At 35.3% G+C, this 19720-nt stretch overlaps 1 protein-coding gene across 6 annotated transcripts in view; it reads left to right on the top strand.

The window, feature by feature from the left end:
* LOC137249799 (zinc finger protein 892-like) overlaps nucleotides 1-19720 on the top strand; it is a 185026-nt gene that overhangs the window by 122764 nt on the left and 42542 nt on the right. For 2 of the 6 annotated variants that reach the window (XM_067781729.1, XM_067781725.1), the window contains one exon: nucleotides 704-12411. The exons of the other annotated variants lie outside the window; for them this stretch is intronic. In XM_067781729.1, the coding sequence (XP_067637830.1) occupies nucleotides 704-1657 (954 nt within the window). In that variant the 3' untranslated portion in view covers nucleotides 1658-12411. Of the gene's footprint in view, nucleotides 1-703; nucleotides 12412-19720 lie in introns of those variants that run through there. 6 annotated transcript variants of the gene reach the window in all.

Raw genomic sequence — 19720 nt, 5'->3', positions numbered from 1 at the left:
CAGATACTAAAAGCAAAATTGACGTTTCGTTAAGTTACCCCGCCAAAGGCCTGTTAGCTTTGGGGGTAAACGGAATGCGTGGAAAGGGAACTCGTCCATTTGGATTAAAGCCGCAGCAGGATACGCAAGCTCCGATCGTCACCGCCAGAACGCAGAGTCCCCGCATATATTAAAAAGGTAAAACTGTAGCAAGTGCATGTTTGCTTTTTAAACTCAAGTTCTAATATTTTTCTATTTCACATTCCTTTGAAATAAAATACTAGTGTAATTTTTAATATTAATCATTGCCTTTTATTTCTAACCCCCCTGAGAGAAACTAATCTGGAAGCCGCCAGCTTACGTTTTCATACTTGCTGCCATCAAAAGAGATTTGGCACGTTTGAATATTGGCAGCCATATTACTTTTGGTTTTCAGATTCAAAACAATGAAGAACTTTTTCTATTTGGGAACACATTTCAAACGCGAAAATGCTGAAATTCATAGATTGTAAAAACAGATTAGTTGACCCTTGGAATATTTGAAAGCAGGTTTCTCCGGCGGATATATGACCATTCTGTTATGTCTATATATACATAGAAAGAAAATGTAATGATATAGGAAAAATTAGCTGCATATGCATACGATTCTTTGCAATTTCATTTTGCAATTCATATACAGAAACATTTATTTCAGAAAATTTAAGTTATTATTGAACTTTTTCAGGCTACACCGAATTCGATAATAAAGGAAATGAAGAAAGTGCCTGACACTACTTTAGATAATACACAATATACAATTTTGGCTAAAACTTACAAGCCATACCGGTGTCTTTGGGATGAAACGCATATCGCATATCGATTCAAAAATAGACGCGACGAGGCCTTAGAATCATTGCAAGAGGTGTTCAATAAGAAATGTGGTTTGAATTTGAATACACATAATTTGCAATATGAAATTAAGAATCTGCGTAAACGATGCTCATTCGAGAAGGGAGCGAAAATAAAATGCAAACGACATAAATTAATATATCGGCCCACCTTTAAGTATTACAATGATATGGAGTACCTTGAGGTTGATGTTCCCCCATTCGAATGCACAATATGTGGAAAATTATTGGATTGTTGGAGTCATTACAAAGAACATGTAGCATCGCACGACGGTTCGCTGCCATTTAAATGTCATGTCTGTAAACAGGAATTCAAGCTGTCACCGAATTTAACAGTACATCTGCGAAGGCATGCACAGGACTACATGCACAGTTGCGAGGTGTGCAATAAGCTTTGTATAACGTCTACAGAAAAGATAATTCATATGCGTACGCATACCGGAGAAAAACCATTTGTTTGTTATGTTTGCGGATACAAAACAACAACATCATCCCATCTTTTGGTACATATTCGACGTCACAAAAAACAAAGACGTCATAAATGTACGTTTTGTTCAAAAATGTTCTGTGAAACAAACGAGTTAAAGGAGCACATGATGAGGCACAGAAATATCCGTGACCAAATATGCGATATTTGTCACAAAGGTTTTACAACTTTAAAACAGTTACGCCAACATGCATTAATTCATAACACTGAAAAAAAGTATTCATGCAGGATTTGTGGCAAACTATTTGCGCAATTTCCCGGTCTTAGTTGTCACATGAAATCACATGGTAGTAGGATTGGTTAAGAGCCGATTGTCAAATCACTGCAACAATCTTATAAAACCTGAGTTATAATATTAGTCAGATTAAATTCATATCTAGTTTGTAAGTTTTCAGAAAAAGGTATTATCTGGAATAATTTTTATGTAAGAAATAATTAACACTGTTGTCTCGAGACGGTCTGACGGTATGAAATTATGTCAAATCGTCGTTTCAACAATTTAAAAATACTTGGCGCGTAACCTCCGAAGAGATTTTAGACCGTGCTTCTTTTCCAACTTGCGTCGTGCTGTGTTTTTCCTGCATGTAGGTCCCATGTCTTATGCTGAGTTAGGAACAAGTTAGTTCCAAAATGTCAGTTTCAGTATTTTTTTTAGGACGGCAGAAAAAGCATTTATCTTACACGTAAGCTCTATGAGACCAAATTGGTAATCAAAATTGTTTATGTATGGAGGAAGCAAAGTATTTAAAAGCGAACCTAAGAACGCTGCCAGGTACCCAGTTTTATTGCTGCAGGACATTTCTAATTTGGAAAAACCTATCCAGACAGAAAAGTATGGCAAAAAAATTCTGATTTGGAAAATTATTTGTAAAGGCGGGAATAAATACATGCCGATCTTTACTATGTGAACCATCAGAACAGAAATTAAGGTGAACGAGAGTCTTCAAAAACCATTCCTTAGTCGTCCAACTTTATTTTTGAAGGACTTGAGTCGAGCACATTACGCTCGTGTAAAAGAAAAGAAGATAACAATGTACCTTATGTTAGAAAAAACTTGAATCCACCCAACGTGCCTGGGTTGCGGCCAATTGAGCGATATTGGGCTGTCATGAAAACAAAACTTTTGAAAACAGTCACTGTTTACACCCAAACATTTTTGTTGCTGAAAAACGTTATTTTAAGAAGAGGGTGTGACGAGGAAAGTAACGAGTTTCTTGTGGTCAGCGACCTCAGCGACTTGATTTGTGCTGTCTTTCTTCTCTTGTCAAATTCTGGTTTTGTAAATAAATTTTTTTGTTGATTTTGAACACAAATAGTTATCATTTTGATTGATATTTCTAATTTTTTACAATAATTTCTCAAATTTTCAATTAAACAAAAATTTTAGAAAGAATTGAAATAAAATGTCATATTGTTGCTTTTACCTATATGACACTACTCTATTTTCATGTATTTTTCCTGTTTTTTTATACTCAGTTGAGCAGAGCCCACAGACTATATTAAGTTTGATTGGATAACGGTTGGTTGTACATATATAAAGGAATCGAGATAGATATAGACTTCCATATATCAAAATAATCAGGATCGAAAAAAAATTTGATTGAGCCATGTCCGTCCGTCCGTCCGTCCGTTAACACGATAACTTGAGTAAATTTTGAGGTATCTTGATGAAATTTGGTACGTAGGTTCCTGAGCACTCATCTCAGATCGCTACTTAAAATGAACGATATCGGACTATAACCACGCCCACTTTTTCGATATCGAAAATTTCGAAAAACCGAAAACGTGCGATAATTCATTACCAAAGACAGATAAAGCGACGAAACTTGGTAGATGAGTTGAATTTATGACGCAGAATAGAAAATTAGAAAAATTTTGGACAATGGGCTTGGCACCGCCCACTTTTAAAAGAAGGTAATTTAAAAGTTTTGCAAGCTGTAATTTGTCAGTCGTTGAAGATATCATGATGGAATTTGGCAGGGACGTTACTCCTATTACTATATGTACGCCTAATAAAAATTAGCAAAATCGGAGAAGGACCACGCCCACTTTTAAAAAAAAATTTTTTTAAGTAAAATTTTAACAAAAAATTTAATATCTTTACAGTATATAAGTAAATTATGTCAACATTCAACTCCAGTAATGATATGGTGCAACAAAATACAAAAATAAAAGAAAATTTCAAAATGGGCGTGGCTCTGCCCTCTTTTATTTAATTTGTCTAGGATACTTTTAACGCCATAATTCGAACAAAAATTAACCAATCCTTTTGAAATTTGGTAGGGGCATAGATTTTATGATGTTACACTCAGAGAAAAACGCCGTTCTAAAATCCAGCACCACCGGACTCAACTCAAGCTTTTCATGCTCTTACTTTTTTGTTCTTGAAAAACGAACGACCTGTTCTTAAAACAACAACCTTGTTCTTGAACTGACACCATTTTCTTGAAAAACGAACGGCCGGTCTTAAAATATGAACAAATGTTCTATTAATGAGAACGATGTTCTTAAATCAAGCCCAAGAAAAAAAAAACGGTACAATTCGTGTGGACTACAATGTTAAATACACCATTTGGCAGCAGCTATTAAGCAGTTGTAGTGGCCCAGCGGCTATGATGTTGCGCTTGCGATCGTGTTGCGCGAGTTCGATCACCACCAAACTCTGAATTTTTTAAAACAATTTTTTTTTGTTCTATTTTTTTAACTCTTATTTTTCGTTCAGTTCCATTCACATATCCACAGGTAATTCTCAAACTTGTTATGAAATGTTTTAAGTATATATGCAGATTACATCTTTAAATAAGAACAATTTCTCAATAAGAGAAATGTATGAGAAAATGCTTATTATGCATTTTTTCTTAAACTTTTGAATTTTAATAACAATTTTTTTGTTGTAAATATTCTTTATTTATGACAAAAATATTATTATTAATAAAAATTAAATAAATATATTAAAAAAAATACTTTCCCTCCCACCAAAGATCAAGCACGAACCGTTCTTAATTGAGACCGAAAAATATTAAATCGGCCCCAAATCGTTCTCGAAGCGTGAGAACGAAAAATCCTAAATCAAGCCCAAGTAGTGCTCAAAATGAGCACATAAGGTTCACACATCAATACCAAAGTGGTCATAAAATACGAACGGTGTGCTTGGAAAAACTGTTCTTAAAACAAGCCCATCGGTCACGAGTCAAGAAAAAACGTACTTAACAGACTTTTGTCAACGAATGTTCTTAATTTTGAACTTGTTTCGTTCGTTTTAGAACGATTTTTTCTCTGAGTGTAACTGTTTTCTGTGAAAACGGGCGAAACCGGTTTGATGCCACGCCCAGTTTTTATACACAGTCGTTCGTCTGTCCTTCCGCATGGCCGTTAACACGATAACTTGAGCAAAAGTCGACATATCTTTAATGAACTTAGTTCACGTACTTACTTGAACTCACTTTATCTTGGTATGAAAAATGAGCGAAATCCGACAATGATCATGCCCACTTTTTCGATATCGAAAATTACGAAAAATGAAAAAAATGCCATAATTCTATACCAAATACGAAAAAAGGGATGAAACATGGTGAGGTAATTGGATTGGTTTATTGACGCGAAATATAACTTTAGAAAAAACTTTATAAAATGGTTGTGACACCTACCATATTAAGTAGAAGAAAATGAAAAAGTTCTGCAGGGCGCAATAAAAAACCCTTAACATCTTGGCAGGTATTACATATGTATATAAATAAATTATCGGTATCCAACAGATGATGTTCTGGGTCACCCTGGTCCACATTTTGGTCGATATCTGGAAAACGCCTTCACATATACAACTACCACCACTCCCTTTTAAAACTCTCATTAATACCTTTAATTTGATACCCATATCGTACAAACACATTCTAGAGTCACCCCTGGTCCACCTTTATGGCGATATCTCAAAAAGGCGAACACCTATAGAACGAAGGCCCACTCCCTTTTAAAAATACTCATTAACACCTTTCATTTGATACCCATATCGTACAAACAAAGTCTAGAGTAACCCCTGGTCCACCTTTATGGCGATATCTTAAAAAGGCGAACACCCATAGAACGAAGGCCCACTCCCTTTTAAAAATACTCATTAACACCTTTCATTTGATACCCATATCGTACAAACAAAGTCTAGAGTCACCCCTGGTCCACCTTTATGGCGATATCTCGAAAAGGCGAACACCTATAGAACTAAGGCCCCTCCCTTTTAAAATATTCATTAACACCTTTCGTTTGATACCCATATTGCACAAACGAATTCTAGAGTCACCCCTGGTCCACCTTTATGGCGGTATCTCGAAACGGCGTCCACCTATGGAACTAAGGATTACTCCCTTTTAAAATACTTATTAACACCTTTCTTTTGGTACCCATATTGTACAATCAAATTCTAGGGTCACCCCTGGTCCACCTTTATGGCGATATCTCGAAAATGCGACCACCTATACAACAACCACCACTCCCTTTTAAAACCCTAATTAATACCTTTAATTTGATACCCATATCATACAAACACATTCTAGAGTCACCCCTGGTCCACCTTTATGGCGATATTTCGAAACGGCGTCCACCTATAGAACTAAGGCCAACTCCCTTTTAAAATACTCATTAACACCTTTCATTTGATGCCCATATTGTACAAACAAATTCTAGGGTCACCCATGGTCCAACTTTATGGCGATATCTCGAAACGGCGTCCACCTATGGAACTAAGAATTACTCCCTTTTAAAATACTCATTAACACCTTTCATTTGATACCTATATCATACAAACGCATTCTAGAGTCACCCCTGGTCCACCTTTATGGCGATATCTCGAAAAGGCGTTCACCTATAGAACTAAGGTCCACTCCCTTTTAAAATACTCATTAACACCATTCGTTTGATACCCATATTGTACAAACAAATTCTAGAGTCAACCCTGATCCACCTTTATGGCGATATCCCTAAATGGCGTCCACCTATAGAACTATGGCCCACTCCCTCATAAAATACTCTTTAATGTCTTTCATTTGATAACATGTCATACAAAGACATTCCACGGTTTCCCTCGGTTCATTTTCCTACATGGTTATTTTCCCTTATGTTGTCACCGTAGCTCTCAACTGAGTATGAAATGTTCGGTTACACCCGAACTTAACCTTCCTTACGACTTCAGTATTGGTGTAAGTGTGTAAACTGTATTCCAAAAAAACTAACGAAATACAAGAAAAATACAGCCTAGTTCATTAAAAATCATGATGCAATTGTGGATGTGATGCCATGGTGGAATAACCAGGTGAAGTAAGCTGTCAGTTGTCTCGCTCTAAGTTCTCCTTTTTTACTGTCATTCGGCTACCTGAAATTTTTTCACCAATGTTGTCCCCGAAAAAGTGAGTGTTGTTTTTTTGCATTTTTTAGGAGTAAAATATGGTAGTTTTAGTATATAAACCAGTAGGTGAATATCGATGGCCCTTTCCTGGATTTAATTACAGAGATTCATAATGTGGGTATCTTTGGCGTTGGCTTCCATAAGTAAGGCCGTGCTTAACTATTACGTTCATATTGTTGATGTTTCCATTATATATAAATTGAAACAGGTCTTTGTTAAAACAAACTATTTATATTCATGTCATATCCAACAAGGATTTTCGCCTGTGCAGCGCTACTGAAGACTTTCGAGAAATGTTTTTGTCATTCCTGCATCAAGAACACCAAAACTGCCGTATTACACCTTTTTTATGTAAAAACTTCGCTAAAACAATGTTTTTCTAAATATAGTTACATAAAAGAAAAATCGTAACTCACTGTTGTTGTTTTTCCCTAAAAATTAAACCACTAAGATAAGAGGAATGTTACAGTTATGGATTGTAATTTAGATTATATGTATCCGGCTCGATCGGATCAGCATCTTCTGGTCCTAGGCCGACTGCCGCGGGGCTAGTATAAAAAAAAAAAAAATAAATGTAAGGCGCGATAACCTCCGAAGAGATCTAAGGCCGAGCTTCTCTTCCAATTTGCGTCGTGCTCCTCTTGATTTTTCCCTACAAATTGGCCGGACGGGACCTACATGTTTTATGCCGACTCCGAACGGCATCTGCAAGGCAGATGAGTTTTCACTGAGAGCTTTTCATGGCAGAAATACAATCGGAGCGCTTGCCAGACACTGCCGAGGGGCGACCCCGCTTAGAAAAATTTTCTTCTAATTGAAAAATCTTATTTCTAAAATTTTGATGTTGCTTTGCCCGGGAGTTGAACCCAGGGCATACGGTGTGATAGGCGGAGCACGCTACCATCACACCACGGTAGTATATCCCCTGGCATATTTTAGTAATTAATAACTTGGTAACATTAGTCATACATCATGAATTCAACTGTCAGGACTTTTTGGTGGATATTCTGATCAAGTTTTTATAAAATATTAGAAGGGCATATGTTTTAGTTCCGGCTCTAAACGACAAATTAACAGAGCAGAAGGCACAATATCAATGCATTTTTAGGGATGGAAACTCATTTAGAAGTATTATGGCCACTTCGAAGTTGAACTGTAAAACTTTTCACCGAACCCGAAACCAATTTAAGTGCGCAAAGTTACTATAGTTCCACTAAATAATGGATAACACCTCTCCCTTTTATGTCCGGTTTTTCGATGAAAGCTTCAACTTCAAAGTTGAGGTAAGTTTACTTTAGACGCATTCTACTTTAATTTATTCGATGCCACACTCGCACTGGTCCTCTATATCCCCTTTTGTATTAGCGTAAGGTGACACTGATATGCTGAAAAAAAAAACAGTTTTTCTGTAATAGCCTTCGTAGCAAGGTATTAATTTGTCTGCTCCTATTTTTTCAAAAATTTTACCCTCTTCCCACCGTTAAAAATACATCCCTACCGTTTCAGAGAGCGTACATCTTCTGTCTTTGTTTATTTACTTCACCTGGTTATTCCACCACATGATTCAATCACAGAGGTTTGATCGACAGACACATTTTTTGACAATTGCAGCCATTTTGCTCCCAAATCGAATTGATATCCGTTAACTGTGTTGTTTCTTTGCGATTTTTTGAAAAATATTAGTAGTAGAATTATGAAGCAATTAGTTTACAAATACCCGATAAGTACTTAACTGCATAATTCCTTAGAACATTTATTTTAATTTTATGATGAATTTATTAACTATGCCATGATCTATTAGTGTAGCTGAACATAGGCTTTATGAAAAGTACTGACACCAAGGAATCATGCACTTTTGTTAACGTATGAACATACGAAACCTAAACTAATTCAAAATTCATCGTTCAACGTCAAAACTTCGACTATTAAATCGATTCACGTAAAAATGTTATTAGTAAATAATGGAGATGCCATAACGAAATGTACTCATTGGGCATGTTAACTTATGCAGGTAAAAGTCTAGAACAGGAGTATACTGCTAATACGCGTCCAAAATTATCGAGAGAGGTGACCTCGACAACAATAATCCTAAGGCGGAAGAGAAAAATTGTATCTCTGTCCGGAGATATTTGCAGTTGAAGTTGGCAATTTTCATGTGGTTGTTGTAATGTTTTTGTGCACTGAAAAAGATTTTGTGTACAAAGGGATTTTGCACGCATTTAATTCTGATCCCACCTCATTGGTGGACCGGCCAGGGTAATTTTTTATAAGCTCGGCTGAAGGCCGCGAACGCAACCCGGGGTCATTTTTCGGTTTTTCGTCAATATCTTTTGAACGAGCTAAAATTTTGATTTCCGCCTTCGAATTATTGTTATCGAGGTCAATACGCGTCTTTTGACACTTCTCTCGATATTTTTGGGCGCGTATTAAAAGTCGAACTTCTGTTCTACTAATTCCGTATGTTAGAAACATTCATCTCCATTTTAGAATTTGGAGAATCGGTTTATATTTGGAATATTATGTATATTCGGAGGTAGTATCAAATGAGCGTATTCCGAATATTCTAAATTAACGGTTTATCCGGAACGCTTCCATGAATACTTAACGGAAAAGAGCTTTCCGAAATTTCAGAATAAAAAGGTGAATACTCCCTGTGTAGCAGGACCGAACAAAAGCTTAACTCTTCTATCAAAGTCAAGGTAGGTATAAAGTTCTAAGACAATAAGCCATTTTCTTTTATTTTTGTTTTTGTCAGTTCATTGCGGCTGCTGAGTAGCGTATCACCCAATGTCGGCTGCCTGTTCAAGATAATGCTATCTCAAAATATTTTGCAAAATTTTCCCAATTCAGGATTTGTCACAAAACCGCCCTATACTAGAGTTAGATTGAAGAACGATTCATCTCAGAATACTTTTCATTAACTCCCTATTATGAGAAAATGCATTGAACTTATGCTCATGTAGGGAGTTTTGGAAACAAATTTTGAGATAGTGCATTTTTGAATAAAATTCTAACGTACGGCATTCTTCAAACAATTTCTGAAAGAAGGACCAAACCAACATAACACGAAATATTTAGACGAAAATGAATTATTTCCCCAAAAACTTTTGGCATTTACAAATTTATTATCACTACTAATATACTACCAAAGATACTTTTCTACTAAAATTTTCACTGAAGGGGATTGAATTATTCCCCGTTTTCATTACTTCGTAAAAGCAACCCGTCCAGATTTTTCAATTTGGGAGTGTCAAAGATCTGTCATCATTGAAGAACAAACCTCTAGTAATTGAATCATGATTCCACCATGGCAATTACAAAGTGACTGACGTTGGCTTCTCTTTCTAATCAAACATCTTCAACTCCCACTCCCACCCTTCTTATAAAACATACTAAGTCGTATTTTCTCTTACAAGAATATAACGAAAAAATTCATATATTCTTTTGGATCAAAATTAAATCCGTGCAAAATCCCTTTGTACACAAATTATTTTCCTGAGTACAATATTATAAAAACCACATGAAAACGCGTCTTTTGACACCCCTCCCGATATATTTTACTAAGAGTGTTCACATATCGACCGATATTACTTCTTTCGCCAGTTGCAAAGACAAGGGAACCCATTCTGCTTCCTCAATTCACTGCAAATCTTCCCTTTGCCACCCATCAGCATGGTTTCCGAAAAATGCGTAGCACTATCGCCGCGCTAAACGTCATAAACAACCAGAAAAATAACGGACTAAGCTAGGAATAGCCCCATCAACCACACCACGCCACTCCAAGACATAGAAGATCCCCTCCTTCCCCTTGTCTTAAAATATGGACCGCAAATTATCTGAATGATCGGAAAGCGTCGCACAGTGGCGCCTTTTGAGTTTTTTCTTTGTAAAATCATAACTTTTGAACCGACGAAGATATTTTAAAAATTTAAAATGCAAATGAAAGCTAATTAAGTTTTATTGTGTGAAAGCTCAGAATGTCACAGATACAGGGTGCTTCAAAAAAATTCGTCAAACTAAAATTTTAAGAAAAATGCAAAAACAAAATGTTTTTAGTAAAAAATAAAAAAAATAAAATGAGATTTGTCTTATAATTACGTATTTAAGCATTAAATAAGATAAACTAATGATTTTGATAAGATAGCGTGGCACTTCCCACTTATGATAAAAAGTTGTATCTAAGTAGTCACGTAATCAATAACTACCAAAATCGATAGACGTATTGTTTCTTTTAAATGGCAATACTCTTATAAAACTCAAATGTCCGTTTTTGGTGCCACAATAACAAGGTGCTTCAAAATTCATCGTAAAATTGTATATGTTTTTTTTTAATTTACAAGCCAAATATGTATTTTATTAATAACTAAAAGTTATTGAAAGTGGTTCAATGAAATTTTATTTGAGCTCAAGATTAAACAGCCAACGAATTTTGGAAAAGGGGAGTGACACTGCCCATTTATGCTAAAAAGTTTGATCTTAGTAACCGCTTTACCAATTTGTACCAAACTCGATAGACGTATTGATTTCTATAAAAATTTAATACTCGTTTGAAGGCGAAATGCCTAAGCTTTAAAATAAATTTGATAAACTTTAGAGAAATGCAATAACGAAAAGTATATATTTATAAATTACTAAATTAATTAATTCTTTTATTTGAAATAATAAATTAACTTGTACATAGATATCTTATTTTTCAGTAAAGTAACAAAATTGATTAGTAAATCTCTTTTTTCATTGTTATGATAAGAAGTGAGAAACTTATTTTATCTTAACATAGTCATCGTCACTGGAACCATTTCTGAGCTATACGCATCTGTAACATCTTTTTGTGTTCTTACATACCTCATAGATGATATGACTGGATCAGAAGAGATAGCTAACATGTTGAAAAGGTCTTCGTTTTGTCTAACTCGTGATACTTTGCAGGTGTTCATACATCTATATCTTTTGTAGTTCTTGTTCTTAAATTCTTGAGCTTCTTCAGACAATTCTCCTAATGGTAAGCACTGGTAATCTATTAAATCTTTTCCATGTGCTAAAATTTTATGTACCGTTGCACAGTGTTTCGTGTAGAACAAGCTAGCTGGACAAAATTATTTAATGAGATTTTCCGTTTTATATGCAGTCATTTATTACAACTACGTCATTTTTTTCAGCCATATTTTCTTTTTTTTATTTTTTTCCAAAATTTTACTTCATATGCATACATTTGCTTATTTCATATACAGTAACTCATGTGAATAAGTGACATAGGTCCAAAAAAATTTAAAGGACTTAAGAATATTACTTTATTGTACTTAAATTGAATGGACTACAAATCTCAATACTGTAAAAAATTTTAAAAATTCCGAAAAAAATTAAAATTTTTTATGAAAATTCGTCGAATTTTTCAAACATTTTTTAAATATAATTTAGTTTTTGTTATAGATCGTGACACATTTTCTTATGGGAAATTAGTTAAAATAAATTTGCGAAAGCGAAAATTGTAAGAATTGTCCAAAAAGGGGTGTCTACTTATTTATGTGAGTGACAGTACATATGTACATACATATTTTTTATTTATTTGAGTATTTATCCTGGCACTACAATTTTTACAAAATTATTTTATAGTACCACTCAGTAATGTAAAAGTGAATTACAATAATAATAATAAAAATGTAAATAATTAAACTAATTATGTGAAAATTACTTATTACAAAAACTTAAAAGTAAAGTATCATACAAAGTAGAAAAGACAATAGATCTAAATTAAATAAAACCTGATCCAACAAAAAGTTATAGGGTAGGTTATCTTTTATAATTATGTTATTATTCGCTACCATTACTTTCATTCGATGAGTCACTTGTGGAATAGCCATGAGCATCAGCAAAACTACTGTGAAAGCTTGAAACAACTGGGGTATTTTTTGACTCCTCAACATTATGGGGGGACAGTAAATTTAAGACTTCTGAAGTCAGCCATTTAAATTTTTTCTTAGGTATCACCCAAAAATTGTTAACTAAAGTATCTATATTATAAGCAACATATTCATAAGATCTCTATTCGTGGCTTCACGCGACTGCTTTTGTGTGTTATCGTCCCTGAATAGTCTCAAATCTTTGTTACGGGCTTCCTCAGAAAGTTGACCAATAGGTAAAATTGCTGATTTTATAATATCAGTACTATGCACTAAGATTTTAAGAACTGTAACAGGCATATTAAACCATGGATAGAGATCTATATATAGTTTTTTAGTCTCGACCGCAAATTTTTCAAATCTTTGGATATTTATATTGTACGCAGATGCTAATGCGCGAAGGAGAGTGTCGAATCTTTTGATCAGCGTTACATCCAATCCCGTATTCTCAGCCCTAGCCTCAGAATTTTCGAACAACCTACGAGCAGTGTTGCCGTCATCGGTATTGCCGAAACCTGGTTTTGGTTTATCTACTATCAATCCAAGTACACTTTTAAATTTATTCTGGATTTCGTTGGAACGTAGCTTTACACTCTTTATCTGCCTCATTCCTAAGCTGCCATTTTTTTACGTCGAGGCGATAACTTATGTGAAGCAAGCATTCAATACATCTTATCCATGCATGGAGAGTAGACAACCCAAAACCAAGATTATCTAGGTTAGGCGTAAAGTCCCGTAACTCATTATTCATATCTTTTGGAGTGGCACCACAAATATAACACTTTTGTGCCGAAGAAGTTTCAGTCAAAGCATTGCAAACTTTTCTGTCAATCATTGTAAGAAGCATTTTGTGATTTACGGAAACTTTGTATTCTTCGAGCATGTACTTTGTTGGCAACAACGCACTTATCTCCTCTAAAACTTTGTTCGTTTCAAAAAGAATAAAATCTTTTGTTTCTTTAGAAAAAATAAATTTAATTGGTAGAAGAAGGTCGAGGATTCTGCCAAACAATGTTACCTTTTTCATCCTGTAATTGAAGAGGAACGAAAGAAAATATAAACAAAAACTCATCAGTGTCAGAACTGCATGTGAACTTTTGCTTATATGTGCTATGGCCAGAGCTTCCATCGCAACCCCACTTGCTGATTAGTATACGTCAAGTTTGTAGGTAATAAACTAACAAAAACTTCTTGATTTGCTAAAACTAAACGCTCAACAGTTTTATCTAATACGGACTGGACTTTAATTTCCGCACGTGTTTCACCCACATCAATTTCATTTGGATAGCATTCTGCCTTAGCTTTTCTTAGACTATAAAATGATGGATAAACCTTATGGCCTGCCTTCATGCTCCACTTCCAAGTCGTTTTGTACCCATGAGTCGTCGACTTGCTATCTACGTAGTATGCTAAAGCTTCTACATTGCTCAATTATCTTGCATCTGGCTCACATGTCATCTTTTTGCCGGATATTTGAGTGGTTTCCTGTGATTTTTTTTATAATGTTAGCAACATTTCTGTTGCCGGACATACGCGTTGATACTTCTGCCGCATAAAGTAACTCACCAGGACTTCTAGATTGCAAGAGTTCATCCACTCGACGCCGTTTGGGTTTTTCACTGCAGCTAACAAAGTCCTTCTTTCGTTTTCCGGGGTCGGGGTTACCTGAAGAAGTGGTTGGTTGGTCTGATGGCAACTTTGAATCCACCGTTATTGTAAATGTGAAGTCTGGACTCGAAAGCCACTCCGAGTTTTTATTCAAAAATCGCTCCTTATGTCTTCCAGAAGTGTTCCACTTTTGATCCAGCTTCGACGAATATGCCGATATTTGTAAGCTTAAACTTTTTATCGAATACTCGGCTGCTTCGCTTAAATCGTACTTAAGTACAACAAAACTCAATAATTCTTTATATCTGGTTTCCTTCGAATGTGTGAACCCAAAGGTCAAAAAACTTCGTTCTTGGTACGGTTATAACTAAACTGCTTTGTGTTGTTGGTATTCCGACAGGGTGAATAGCTGATGACTGTTGTGCTGCCATCTTAAGTGTCGTTGATCGTTCTGATTTGTTATCAGTTGTGCAGTATTTATATTACATTCAGGTATTGGCGTAGATGCTACCAAATGGGGTTGTTTTGTGTAGCGTTCCTGTGTGGTTATACCCGCATTAGGATTGTTTTGTATGTACCTGTTTTATGCCTTGGTGACTGGTGCGGTAGGTTGTGGCAGGTTGAAGTCAGTGATCTTCGCCTTTTTGCTTTTGGTGTGCTCTGGTTGACCTTGCGCGTTTATTTTTGTGTGTTTTATGGCTACGTGTTTGTTCCCTGTACCTGGGAATTGGTTTTGCCGTTTGTAGATCAGCTTTAAAGGTTCAAATATCTCGTCGGAGCTGGTACGTACATACATCCTATTTTATATGTGGAGATAACAAAATCTACAAAAAAAAATTAAAAATAGATGTGCAAAGAATTCGCAATGGTTTTTTCTTTCTACTATTAGAGAATACTTCGGACTATAACATATGTAAAATTTAGCCCGGATGTCCGCGGATGTATGCAACTTCTTTGTCCCTAAAGTTAAAAATATAGAGAAAAAATACCTTTTCTTATTAATAACAGAATGTTAAATATATTGAAAATACTCTAATTGCGAAAGAATTACTATTAAAAATTTTACTTACTTTCGGGCTTAGAATGCATCAAAAAAATTATATAAAAGTGTTCACTTAAAAGAAATATGAAGCTTAATATTCAACAAGAATTTTGCAAATTAATCAATGCATTTTACGGTCCCTCCTGCCTTCTTACTTCAATTACTCAATATATATGAGCAAAAATATCAAAAAAAAAAGCAGAAATCCCGTTATTTTGTTTGTTTTCTTTCATTTCTCATTACACTTTTCTTGGAATAAGAACTTTGTTTTTGTCCAGCTAGCTTGTTCTACACGAAACACTGTGGCTTGGTGTAAGTTTCTTCTAAGGTTTGGACGTCAACTCTAAGGCCAATCTCTTTATAGAATGCATCCTGAATCATTTTTTTCTCCTGTTTTTTTCCTCCTTACATGTTGTATTGTCGTCGAAAACTTATCCTTGTTGTGGTAGTGTATAAGCCAGCTTCAAAACAAATTCCATACGTCTTATCCTAGCATGCAAAGGAGATATTCCGTACTCATAATTTAGTTCGTCAGTTATTGAATCATCAAGATTTTCAAAGTCCTTTTGACAAATTGGACATTTCATTGTAGATGTCGTATTTGTTATTAAGTTCAAAACCTTTCCATCGACCATTGTTAGAAGAAAATCATGCTTAGTTGTAATAACATTCTCCTCTTCAATTTCAATTATTTTTGGTTCTAATTTGGCAATTTGATTTTTTATATCACTCACTGTAGCTTTTATGAGTTCCGAAGACTCCTTCTCGTATTTAAATAATATCGGGCGGCACAATATAGTTGATGACGGACGTGGATTTTTCCAATTTTCTGAAGCTTCATCTTTTAGTCGTAATGGAACAATAGAACTATCTGTAATTGGGTCATCGTCTACATTTATTCTTTGTTTATTTGCGCTTTGTCCTGATGATCCATCACAGCCCCACTTAGTTATCAAGGCTAGCTCCTTTGGCAGTGATTTCAACTTTTCTTCAGTAAAACTTTGAAGGAGTCATGTAGACGTATGATCCATTAGGTTTTGTAGCTCAATTTCAGCTGATACTTCGGTTATTTTGGGACTTAGAGGAACTGCTTCTTTCTTGGCTTGAGTAATTTTTTTGTATCCAGGTAAAATATCGGCATTACGTTGCAGTAATGACTTACGCAATATAATATATTTTTTCTTCGTTAAACCGAGACTATAAACACCGCCAAAGCTTCTTCGGGAGTATATTTCCTAGGTAGCGCATTTGGTGGTGTGGGAATGCTGTTTTTGATCCTCATCAGTCGCACTGGACTTGCTACCGCAATTGCTTCTGTTATATGAGACTTCACGTTTTCTTCGTCTTTTTTATATTTAATAGCCAGTGCTTCTGAAAGATGAGTCGTGGCCATAGCTTTTGTGGTATCAGACAGCTTCCTTTTCCTTGCGTAGGTATAACACTCTTCTATAGGTTTTGTGGGTCTCCCTCTAGTTGGTTGACATGCTAGGCGTTTCTTCGTCCAAAAAAGTTTTGTCAGCTAGCCACTTTTCACGCTTGCTTAGAAATTTTGAATTGTTACGATAGACGTCCTTCCATTTTCTTTCTATCAAATGTATTGTAAACCAATTTTTTCTTCCAGGCATTCCTTTTCTTTAATGCTTGTTTCACTCGCTAATTCTCTCATAATAGCCTCAACGAAGTCCCGTCTTGACTTTGTAGATTTAAACACCGCAAATAGTTTCGAGTTTTCTAGATACATATTAGAATTGGCTTCGAGTGTATCTGACTAAATATTAAACTGTGAACTATATTTAAAAATACTATTCACTTTTTAAGTAAACAGAATACTTAGTTCCTTAATCTCCAAAAGACGAATGATAGTGTGCATTGTATGATGGATAGCTTTATATACCTACTCAAATTATTAAAATTTATTTCAGGTATACAATTCGTAACTAAAAAAACGTATGTTGTTAACAAGTTCCAATAACAAAAACGACCTTACGGCCGTACTGAATTATATATACCTGCTCAGGCGCGTATTTATGCCCAAGGTTGTTTAACTTTATTTAATGTAAAAAGTGAAGTTGCAGCTGGACGCAGGTAGACTTTATGAATTTAGGTATCTGAATATTTCACAAATAACTACTGTTAATTTGACGGAGCACATATTTTAACATTTTTTTATTTTTTCCATCAAAGTTTTAAAAAGGGCCTAAAAATAGGAATTTCGAAAAACAGGTATATCCGCCAACTTTTAACAAAAAAAAAAACAATTTTTTTTTGTTTCAATCCTAAATTAAATTATCTTTAATAGCTATACAAGAAAACGACAACCGGCCGCCCTCTTTACTCACAAAACCATTTTAAATACAACGAAAAAGAAGAAAAATTTCAAATTTTTCCCAATGTTGAAAATTGGTCAAATTTGAGCGGCTCTATCTGGTAAACTATAATTTTCTGTAAAAAAAAGTTGTATATTCTTGATCTCAGGAAAATTCTCTATTAGAAACATGTATTAGCGAACGCTTTCATGATTTTTTTGATTTTTGCCATGCTTTAACGGCAGAGGCGCCACTGTGCGTCAGTTCAATTTAAGAACGAATCTTCAGTGTGGTGTCCTATCCTCGCGTCTGTTAAACTTCTTCATATTAAAGCTCCCATTTTCCTACGCCGGCGGCTGCACGATATTGGCAACAGGATCTGAAAGTCCAATAGACGAATTAGTTCTTAAAATTAACAGCTATCTCCCCAGTTAAGTTTCTTCACCTCGCGCGACCTGGTACTATCACCGCCCAAACCCAGTGGCATTATCCCAGGCTTTGTTTCATTTCAATGTAGTTTTATGAGATCCCTCATAAGCCCAGTACGCGGAATTCTAAGTTGAAAGTATTAAGCGAAAAGAAAGATTAGACTTCTGTACACGGTCCCATCCTCGTGTTGTCTGTTGGCCCATAGAATATAACCGACCACGGAAGCGTTACTTAGGAGTGACTACCAGATTGTAATTTAATACATGCGCTATATAAAGTAGCACCCGCATTATTATGCTCGTCAAATGCTCTCCACCCGCATATTAATATTAATGACAGCTAACGAAATTTTAAAAATTTATTCGTTGCTGTATAACGGGTTTGTTCATTTTAAGTTCGAATTCCAGCAATCGCTAACGCTAAAACTCCATCGCCAAAAATTCTAAAACAGTATCAAGTGCGCAGAAAAGTATACAAGTTATGCAGGTCCTTATGGTCCTTGCTTTCCTTAAATAAATAACACAACACAACACTTTGCTTTAATACACTTTATTAAGCGACTCATTAGTTGACCGTGCAACTTCTCTGATAAAACTGAATTACCCTCGAAAGGCAATGATGCCTCCTTAAATACCTTTCCTAATGCCATTCTGCTGCTGCTGTTATCATATGTAAAACGGTCGCACATTCGGTTGTTGTTGCTAGCGCATGTGATGCTATGATAAGTGCAAGTTGCTAGGTAAGTGCAAGCAGCGAAGTCGCGCGATCAGTTTTATCGCTTCTCTTTATGCCTGCCTACGACCATCACGTTGCTATGGTAAGCAAGCGCAAGCAGTGACATTGTGCAGTGCGTTGCTGGTCTGGATATTAAACCTGCCGTTGCTATGATAGAACCACGCGCGATTACTTGTTCTACCGTTGGGTTGCATACCAAGCCCGTGCATATGATGTTGCTATGCTGTGATCGTATGCAGTGGGTTGTTATGCTGTTGGCTTGCACATGATGTTACTATGGTAGCGTCACGTAGTGCTTTTGTGCGATTAGTTGCGCTGTTGTTGGGCAAGCTCTGTTAGGCAAGCGATGGGCATTTGAGTTGGATTGTTGTTAGGCAAGCGATGATTATTTGTTGGTTTGTTTTGCTCTGCATCAATTGACCTTGCCATTTGACTTGGTTGCTAACTAGTTGTTTGAGGCTACGTAGAGAAGCTAGGCATATTGTTGACTTAGCAGAGATGTGCAATAGGCATCATAACTTAACTCCTCCCCCTCTTAAATTCGGAGCGTCCCTGATCCGACGAACTTATAACTATACATATTTTTAAAAAATAAAAAGATATATTTTCTATAATCTAAATATCCTTTTCTTTTGCGGACTTCGTAAAGAAATAATTATTTCGATGATCTTGTGTGACATTTTTTAAAGAGTTATAATTTGACATCTTTTGAAATTTTAATTAGCTGCAAATATTTAATTCTTAAATTTCTTACTAAATTACGGGAATTCCATTTTTACTTCTCTTACAAATTTTAAATTGGCTTTTACAATAAGCTTTTTTCTAAAAGATATAACATGTTTGTTTTTTTTTTTTAAGTGGTAATCAATGATTTATAATGTTGTAAATAATGTTTTCCGTATACATATGTACGTTTTTTTATATAATTATTATTTTCATTTTATTTTTGAATTATTGT

The sequence above is a fragment of the Eurosta solidaginis genome, chromosome 4, assembly GCF_040869045.1.
Source record: "Eurosta solidaginis isolate ZX-2024a chromosome 4, ASM4086904v1, whole genome shotgun sequence".
In the NCBI taxonomy this organism is placed as follows: Eukaryota; Metazoa; Arthropoda; class Insecta; order Diptera; family Tephritidae; genus Eurosta; species Eurosta solidaginis.
Note: the sequence above shows the minus strand (reverse complement) of the source record. Positions and strands in the feature narration are given on the sequence as shown.